The 10,240-nt window shown below is 35.6% G+C and overlaps 2 protein-coding genes across 2 annotated transcripts; both read left to right on the plus strand.

Moving 5' to 3' along the window:
* Nucleotides 1–2,685: 2,685 nt before the first annotated feature.
* Nucleotides 2,686–5,360, plus strand: LOC141639790 (cysteine-rich repeat secretory protein 38-like). Its single transcript, XM_074448840.1, has 2 exons — nucleotides 2,686–3,646; nucleotides 5,305–5,360. The coding sequence occupies exons 1-2, from the start codon at nucleotides 2,686–2,688 to the stop codon at nucleotides 5,358–5,360; spliced, it is 1,017 nt and encodes a 338-aa protein (XP_074304941.1).
* Nucleotides 5,361–8,426: 3,066 nt separating this feature from the next.
* On the plus strand, nucleotides 8,427–9,587 carry LOC141639799 (F-box/kelch-repeat protein At3g23880-like). Its single transcript, XM_074448847.1, has one exon. The coding sequence runs from the start codon at nucleotides 8,427–8,429 to the stop codon at nucleotides 9,585–9,587; it is 1,161 nt and encodes a 386-aa protein (XP_074304948.1).
* Nucleotides 9,588–10,240: the final 653 nt, after the last annotated feature.

A 10,240-nucleotide genomic window follows, 5' to 3' on the forward strand; every position in this document is an offset into this window, starting at 1 on the left:
GACAATTACGGAATTCATACTTAAAATAAATAGCAATGATGATGAAACGATAATTGGCTTGGGAACACTAACTATCAATTCTATACTAACAATGGAAACAAAACAATAAAACTGAAATTAGGGCAGAGTCAATACCGAGATTCAGGAGGAAAGATTAAGAGCAAAGGCAGAAATCCAATGTTAAAGTCGATAACCCAAAACCCTAACTCGGAAATAAACTAAATTATCATGATGTGAAACTTAATGTATTCTCTGATATATTATTCGATATTAAAACTAGATGCTGGTGTTACGTTATATAGCAATCAACGCAACAACTTATTTCTAAAACCTAAACTTCACGGGCTTTCTAAATCTAAATCGGAATCGAAATGGTCGATCGACTAAAGATGCTGGTCGATCGATCGCTCCTCAAACAAGTAGCTTCGAAATCGAGCCTTGGTCGATCGACTGACTAGGTTGGTCGGTCGACTGGCTAAGCTGCTACTTGACTTCTTTTAACTCGTGGACTTGTCTTCCGGGCCTTGGATTGCGCACCAAGCTCGTTCCTTAAGCAATTCCTTTACGTCATTTGCAATGCAGATTACTCGGGGACGGATTTGGCTCGATTTCCGCTCAATTCTTCACATTTCTGCAGTAAAGTACAAAAACACGAAAGTAGAGGAAAATAGGGAAATATAGGCATATATTGCACAATTGAGCTCTGAAATGCGTGTAGAAAAGAGTGTGAAACATCGTATTTTAGACACGCATCAGTAACATTGAGAATCTTGGCACTATTCATGGTCGTAGGGAAACTTCGTTATTATTCTTAATCTATAAGACAAAATATAGTCATGTGAGATCTTGTTTTTATCATATTGAATGTTGTAAAAATATCAATTTTTTATAATTTTTAATAATGTGTAACTAAAGATATTTACGTTGCAAAACGTGTATCAACAAGTGTGAAAAAGTCAATGTTACCATTGGTGTGCTATGGAGGGAGTAGTTTACAATTCAAGTCTTTAGTTTTAAAGTCCTTCTCTTGGGTTCGAACCTTACTATATTACTTTATCAATTAGAGTAGTCTAGAGTTAGTTTGGCTTATAAATTGTTAGTTTGGTAGTTAATTCTAGTATTTACGACAACCTAGTACTTTCTCTATCATTCACGTTGTAAACTTATAATATTGATGTCATTAAACTTGATTAAGAAAAATCATTATACTGCACGGAATGTAGTTTTTTCTTTGATGATAAAAATCCTTAAAATCATTTTGTTTGTAATATGTTAACCTATTTAGCTGACTTCTTTGGTTCCAATCTCCAGGAGTGGCTTAGCACCAATCTATGTTCCTCTCGGGCTCCTTGGCCCCCTACTTCTCCTTCATTTTATGGCATCTCTGGGTTAGACGCAATGAACGCCTCTTTAGTGCCCCCCCCCCCCCTCTTAGGCCTTGGTTTGACCGTGTCTACCATCTCACCTTTGACTGGACTTCCACCCAACATCCCTTGTTGGGTGTTCCCTCCCCTACCCCTAACTTTATCTTTAGCCCTTCATGTAGCCCCTGGCTCCCTTCCCCTGAGCTCTGCCAAAAAATCAACGTTGATGCGTCTTTTTGTTCTACCTCTCTCTTTTGTGGAATAGGGGGTGTTGTGAGGGGTTGGACTGGTCGGTGGGTTAATGGGCTGTCGACTCGTTGCCTCGCTCCTAATCCCTTAGCGGGTGAAATATTTGCCATTAGGGAAAGAATTAATTATGCGATTAGGTTCAAGGACACTTGTATCATTGGTTTGGATTGCAAAGTTGCTCTGAATCTTGTGTAGTCTAGCTCCCCTCCTTTATGCCCCTTGCTAATATTATTATGGAGTGCAGGGAACATCTAAAAGTCCCTCCGTTCTTGAAGATCCTATTCGAATTAAGGAAGATTAACCAACTTGATAGCTGATTCTCTCGCTCGTTACTCGCTCCATGATCGTTCCCCATGCGACGGAAACTTTTGTTGGCATTTTGCGCCAATTTTGTAAAAACTGTTTGTAATATTAACTCGATCAGCTACTGTAATGTTGTCCCTTGACCCGCCCCCCTAATATACTCTCCAAACTTAAGCTGTATTTTTTAGTTTATTGTTCATTTCCGCCAAAAAAAAAAAAAAAAAAAAAAAAAAAAAAAACTATTTAGCTGAATTAGAGTGCCTTCTGACTTTTCGGTACATACTCTATAACTCTGAGGTCTAAATCAACTTGACAAATTAAATTACATAACCTACGCTTTCTTTACAAGTTGTTCGTATTAACAATTATCCGAGAGGCCGGTCAGTCTCCTACACAAATGTATTTTTATTTTAGTCCGCTACCGCCTTCCACACCATGACACGGTACTACGGTAGTTACATGACGAATTGAATGAGCTATTAAGAGAATATGCTTTTATTATCGATAGTTTATCACATAACCTACGCTTTCTTTATGTTAATACGATCATATCATTTATATAACTTGGTGCTTCGCGACTAATCATTTCTGTTAAACAAGAAGCTACAACTAATTAATACAGCTCTATATTTGACTTTGAACATTCTTTGCCGTCCAAAACTCACATATATAACACCGAGTACCAACTTACTCCGTATAACTTGGAATCACGTACAATAACTAAAAACTAAAAAGCTCGCAATTATTATTATCCAATAATTATACAAAAATGGTTACATTTTCTCAAAAAAAAATCACATTAGTCGCTTTTTTTGTTCTTTTAGTTCACCACTACACCGACGCTCAATACCTTCATCAAGATTGTTATGAAGGGTATGGGACTTATAGCTTGTCTAGTGATTACGGATCTAACATTGATACCGCAATCACTGAACTAGCTTCCCTTGCATCAACCACCCACTTCAATACCATTACCGTTGGTAACGGTACTGAACAAGTCAATGCCTTCTTTTCGTGTCGCTACGATATGAGTTCTGACACTTGTCAAAGTTGTGTCACGAGCACTCTCGACAGAGTTTCAGAATGCTTTCGAAGTGTCGCAAGCATACAATTTTATCAAGAGTGCACCGTATATTACTCCAATTATACAATATTCTCCATTATGGAGGAACTCCCATCATACACAATACACGGCCTCGATCCTATTAACGACACTGAATTTGACACCCTTTTGTCTAAAACATTCGAAACCCTTATAAGTGATGTCATTTCCGAATTCGCTGACTCGTCGCGTTATTTTGCGACGGGGACAGCCGATTACTCAACCGAAACCATTTACGCCCTCGCGCAATGCAATCAGGATCTTACCTCCTCTGATTGCAAAACATGCTTGGAACAGAGGTTTGGGAATTTTACGGCAGACTATCCAGGGGCATTTTTGGGACAAGTTTTTACCCCTAGTTGTACGTTAAGTTATAAATTGTCTAGTGTCACTATGACTTCACCCTATGATTTCACCGTAACACTCGTCCCTGATGTCGGCTCACCTCCCCCAGAGAGCTCTCCTGACGTTCCGTCTCCTCCAGAGAGCTCTCCTGATACTCCAACTACCCCGGACTCTCCTGACGAAGATTTAGCGCCTCCATTTAGTTTTAACGACGAAGATAATGCATCTCCGCCTCCACCATCAAGTTTACCGGGTTTGAAGTCCAACCCGTCAGGGTCAACAGGTATAATTTGCTTGACCTGTATTAGTTTTTTATGAATGTTTACACATACGTCGGAAAAAATATGACGTTGATTACTATCTGACCGGCGCAGGAACAAGAGGAATGTCAACTACGCTTGGAAGTTTTTCAATTATTATTCTACTTTGTTTTGGGCTACTCCTCTAAACGTACGGGCATCTTGTTTTCACAAGTCAACTACTTGCATGGTATATCATTCTTAATTACTCCCTATTTTTGTAAGGTGGTGTTTGACTAAAACTTGATAATTGTAAAATCGATGAACTAAAATAAGTATCGATTTTTATTTAAGACCATCTTAACTTAATACAGTTCTGACCTCTTGAATAGAATAGAGGTAAAAATAAGAGAGTATTATGAGAAGTCTGAAATAATACGGTTTTAAACAAGACCAATTGAAAATTAACAGATGCTTATTTTCTATTCTCTTGGAGAAATGGGGGTATTTAATTTCACATAGATTTCAATTTTACATAAAATAAGGATGATGGTCTCACTCTTAGCTATACCTTTATTTCATAAATAATCATCCAATCTAAATTGAATGAGCGGGTATGATGGTCTCACTCTTAGCTATACCTTCCTAAACTATTTCAATCGCCCGGGCTACCTTTATTACTTTTAATGTCCCATAAATAATCATCCAATCTAAATTTTATTTAATGAAAAAAATAATTAATACGGTTTTAAACAAGACCAATTGAAAATTAACAGATGCTTATTTTCTATTCTCTTGGAGAAATGGGGGTATTTAATTTCACATAGATTTCAATTTTACATAAAATAAGGATGATGGTCTCACTCTTTTTACGAAATTTCCCATGAAATAATCATCCAATATATCTAAATATAGTCTAATTAATATTACTAAATTCTCATTTCCTAACATTTATGCAGGAAATAATGCTTATTGAAGGTTATAGCATATCGTTGCTTTTGGACGCGTGCATATGGGAACGTCCTTATGATCCTACTCCAATTAATTCCCATGATTTTATGTAATCTTTTGTTTGAAATTTTGTGATTGGAAGAAATTAGACGGTTTTATCCGTGTTTAACTATTTTATTGTTTTTTAGGGTCGTTTATCGAAATATTATTTGTTTTAAATTATCCACGATAATTTCTATTCAACTATTTCATCATTTATGGTCAAAACTAACGATATAGGTTAAAAAATAGGGTTATTTCATGGGAATAATCCAAACTGAGCCTCCTCTCCTTATATTAATCCAAACTAATGTTTAACTAATACTGAACTGATAAAAGGGTAACCTGCACAACCATTTTCCTTTGACTTTAACCCTTATAACCTGACGTTCTCCATTTTATACACAAACAAAAACAACACACAACATACTAATTTTCCCTAATCGATCAAGCAAAACACCTAATTTAATTTCCTCCAAATTAATTCGTTCCTTCAACCATATCAAGTTCAGTATTAGTGTTATCTTCAGCCAAATGACATACTGCAACCCCAATGTTTCTACTTGTTATAACAGAAGCAAGAAAGACAAATAAAAAAATAATAAAGAAAGAAACGCACAGATTTATGTGGATCACTAACGGTGTGTTAGCTACGTCCACATGGTAGAAGGGAGAGAGTTTTATTAATGTGTGAGAAGTTTTCATATTACAGATTCAGATGGTATGATAAGCATGACTGCTAGGGAGATGCTTAAAGAGTTTATATAGTACTCTCTAAGATCTTATACAGAATGACCTGATAAGGCCCAAGACAGATCCCGGCCCAATAACAGATTTGATGGTATAAGTTTTACCTCGCAAGTGCACGTATCGTTGCACTAGTAAGGGTCGAACGAACACATACAAGGAGCAAATTAGATTACTAATCGTTACGTTTAATGGTTTAGCCAAGTCTAATAAAAACAAGTTTGGGTGCTATCTAACAATTAGTCTAAAGAACAAGAAGTATAAGAACTAAGTGAGTACTAAGATTAAGAAAACAAGCAATTGGATATGGGTTTTTATCAATTAGAGAAAGGCCTAGGGCACGACTTCAACTACCAACATTTGTGATTCACCATTCAATTTCATTAATTAGTTGTCTAAGGGTAGATATTGGGAGGAACGCCTCTAATTCGCCTATTGTCTCCCTCCTGGGTTCACAATAGGACACTAGTACTATAAATTCAACTCCCTCCCGGGCTCATGAATCAAAATCCTAACTCTAGGGTCAAGGCTCACCGAAATTGGCCTATTTCCACTCACCTCTCCCAAAGACTCAAGTCATTAGTCTCGCGATAATTCACAGTCATCCCACTCCCTCTTCCAAGGATCGATTTCAAACCGAAAACTAAATGTACCCTTCTCAAGCTCTCCCTCCCGGGTTCAACTCAAGTAGGCAACTACTCCACAAGAAGCATTTCACTCCAAACCTAGCCAATTCTCATTGACGGTCAAGGGTCTAAAGTCAACTATAACCTCTAAGAAGCAATGACAAATTAATCCCTTTAGTTAACCCAACAAATCCCCTTTTTAACAACTTATTTGGTGAAATAAAATAAGTAAACAACCCATGTTGGGGTCTAATCGCACCCTGCTAGTAATTAGACTACTCACTAATCATAGTTATTATGGCAAAACAATCAATAAAGTTGGATGCTTTGACAATGAACATGGTGATATTATGAATTATATGATAAGACATGCAATAACTATAAGAAATAAGGAAATCTAATAAATAAACTAATTGATTTCAGATTATACATTAGCTGCGAGTAATCGATTAGTTACCTGATTAAAAACTCACAAGTTTGTTTTTATCACAAATTTCAAGATTCTAAATATGTTCAAAAATTATTAAAAGGCTAAAAATATGTAGATTAACAAACTGACGTCTATCCCTGATGAATGATCCGATAACAAACTAGCTTAGGGATGCAAAATATCAAATTGACATTTAAGTTCACTCTGTTTAAATAAAACAAATAAAAAAAACCTTAGAAAATCTTTCTACTTTCCAATTATTCAATATAATCACAAAATTTCATATATAGAGTCAAAAGCATATAGTTTACCAACTTTATTCTTTCCGGCTGAAAGGAGCTGAATTAAACTTAATGGAGCTGAGCTGAAGTGAACTTATTTTTTTTTTATGACAAAGGGGTTGAATCCCCCCCCCCCCGGGGCCCATGCATTCCCGCACCACCACATGTACCCACGCAAGTCACCCCCTTCGGAGGCTATAGTGGCCAAGTGATCATCGCCCCAGCTGGTAGTCGAACTCGGGACCTCTCAACTCTTGCATTTCTGCAAGGTTTAAGGTTTAACCCGGCTACCACTGGACTAACACCACTTGGTTAGCTGAAGTGAACTTAATTGAATGAAACTTAGCTAAATTGAATAGTGTTGAAGTAATAGTTAATTTTTGAAGAGATTAGTTGAATTGAACTGAATGGAAACTAAATTGAACTGAATAAATAGTGCTGAGCAGAAATGAAACGAGCTGAAATTAAGCTAGAAAGAACAAGACCTAAATGGTGTGTTGTATTTTAAGGGATTCGGATCGCTTGTAAATATTTGACTTGAACCTTGTAAATATTATGCTGCTTGAGTATCCTGTTATTTAACTCGATATTTATTATTCAATTAGAAATACCGCAAGTAAAGTTAAGTACTAATCGATTTCAGATATTCATTAGCTGCGAGTAATCGATTAGTTACCTGATTAAATTTAGTTTAGACGATTACTCGCAGCTAATGTATAATCTGAAATCGATTAGTACATTAACTCTGATAAGCTACCTGGTTATATAAGAAAATGTTTGGCAAATTAACTGAAAAGGTAATTGGTTTTAATGAAATGATGTAAAAGGATTTGATAGCTTATTTGGTCCTTGCCAAAAGCTACTCTAGGTAGCATTTTATTTCAGGTAGCTTATTTGGTCCTTGCCAAACGCTTACAAAAAAATAAGGTACCTGAAATTTTGGTCAAATAAGCTACTTTGACCAAATCAGGTACCTGAAATGTCTTGTCAAACGGAGCCTGAGATTGATAGTTAACCCATAATTATTTTAGTTTTAACCACCATTTATGCTAAGGAAAAAGCTCGATATTTGGTGTACACAAATTATAATTGATAAAAAAATAATTGAAAAAAAAATATAAAATACTTCCTCCGTCTTGGACTCTCGGTCATTTATTGTCATATTTCATTTTTAGGTATTAATTTGATTTTTCACACCTAATTTGGTACACTTGTTATCTTATAATTGGCCCTTCCTCCTTTTTTGATCTTTGTGCCAAATTCAGAATATAATAATTAACCGGGACGGAGAAAGTAACAAACAGTGTTCACACCTCTTCTCTTGTACTCCTACTTTACTTAGGCAATAGGTCTTGGTATAGACGGGTGGGGCAAACAGACGGGTAAAAACCTCTAATAAAATGGGTAGGGGGATAAGGTGGGGCACCCTCCATGTGCTTCCCACTTTATGACAAATGGGTATTTTGTGAGAGAAAATGGTATCCGTCTATATATATAAACGGATAGTGTCCGTCTATAATGAGAATTTGTGTTACTTAGGAAAGCTAATTGGTTTTTATGTCTTGTCCATTGGCTATAAAATATTCAACCACAAAAATTATTCTCTCACCGACACTGCTTCTTTTTTCTATTCCGATTTTATTTAAGCAACCTAATTGAATATATTTTGTTGGACTAACACCTCTCTATAAATATATACTTGTATGTATTAGGGAACCCATACAATAACAATACAAAATCTTATTCGAATATGACCAAGAAGCTTCTTGCATCAAAACATGAAACCCTCCCACAATCCTTGATCGAATCTGAAATTCTCGCTCGCTTACGCTGCGAGACTCTTCAACGTTGCAAGTTAGTGTCCAAGTCATGGCTGAAATCAATAACGGAACCCGGTTTCGCTGTTTTTCACACCAAGCATGTTCGAGACAATACCATTCTTGTTTTCAGCGACTTAGTTATCAAAGTCTTTCGTATCTTCAACGTCGTTAAAGATACGAAATTGGACCTGGCTGTGCCGTCAAGGATACCTGTTTTAAGACTAGAAAACTATGTGAAACAAGGAGTATTTGGATTTGCCGGGACGTGTAACGGCTTGATTTGCTTCTATATTCGGTATGATAATAAGTTTGAATACCATCTTTATAATCCCACTCTTCAAATTGTTCGCTTATTGCATGTTCTTCATACGCAGGACGGTATTATTGGTGAAAATTTTTCACTATACGAGGACAATAAGGAAGGGCATGGATTAGGGTTTGATTTGAAGAATAATGACTATAAGTGTGTGACTATACTTAGACACGGAACTTACGTGTTTAGTACAAAAACAGGCACTATTAAGAAAATCAAAGACAACTCTTTCACACATAAGTTGATAGACAATATAGGCGTCCAGGCCAAAAATTGCTTACACTGGATTTATGGTACCGCCTATGGAATAGCTCGCGGTATGCTAACCCTTGATCCCGAGACTGACTTATTTTATGAAACCCCTTTACCTTGTTGTAAAGGACGACCGAGAATCATGACCATACGAGGAGATCTACATGTGGTATATTCTACATATGTTAAGCCTCCATTACATAATAAATATTCGAAATTGCACAACTTCTCGTACGAAATTGGACTTTGGCTAATGAAGGGCGGCTATGGTTTTTCGAAAAGTTGTTGGATTGAACTGTACAATGTGAGGATCGATAATATGCCATTCTCAACAATTCCGATTTCATTCTTAGAAGGAGGTAGAAAAGTGTTGCTAGAGTTATGGAAAGACAAATCGTCAAAAAATAAGAAGAGTTACAGATGGTATGACTTGGTCACTAAGGAATCGGAGGAGTGTCTTGATGTTCAAGGTCATTGGAATGCATACCCTTGTCTTGAGACTTTAATAAATCCATGTTATGTTTGATCTCCATATCTTTTACTTCCTCCGTTCTATTGAATTGTTAACATTATTTATTTTAAGCTGTTTTATTTGATTGTTTACTTTTCTTATATAGATATCTTTTAATCAATTAAGTGAGCCACTACCCAATGGTGAATCTCAAGATCTTGTATATATATACTCCCTCTATTTTTCTATATATGACTTTCTCACATTTCGAGACACACACTTCTCTCTTCAATATATCTCAAATTATATGATTAAATATAATGATATGTATACTCATATGAAAGAATTTTTAATAAGGAATTTAATGGTATAATTTTATAATTTTTTACCAAATATATTTTTGTAAATATTAAAGTCAAAGGCTCACTTCGAAAAAACAAAACGTCATATATTAAAAAATGGAGGGAGTATTACTTTTGAATAATCAATCAATCAATATATATATATATAAAAGAGGCTTTTTTCAGGCAATTCTAGAGTCTCCAATTTTTGTAAAACACCTATATATTTTAAATACTAATATGTACGAAAAGATATAAATTTGGCAAACAGATAATGCAGAAGATTTAAAAATTAATCACAACTGACAAAAGATCGATTTTCCATTTGAATTTGTTAAGAACTGAAATACTAATTAAAAAGTAGGTATATATATATATATACACCAT

This window comes from Silene latifolia, chromosome 2 (genome assembly GCF_048544455.1).
Source record: "Silene latifolia isolate original U9 population chromosome 2, ASM4854445v1, whole genome shotgun sequence".
Taxonomy (NCBI): domain Eukaryota; kingdom Viridiplantae; phylum Streptophyta; class Magnoliopsida; order Caryophyllales; family Caryophyllaceae; genus Silene; species Silene latifolia.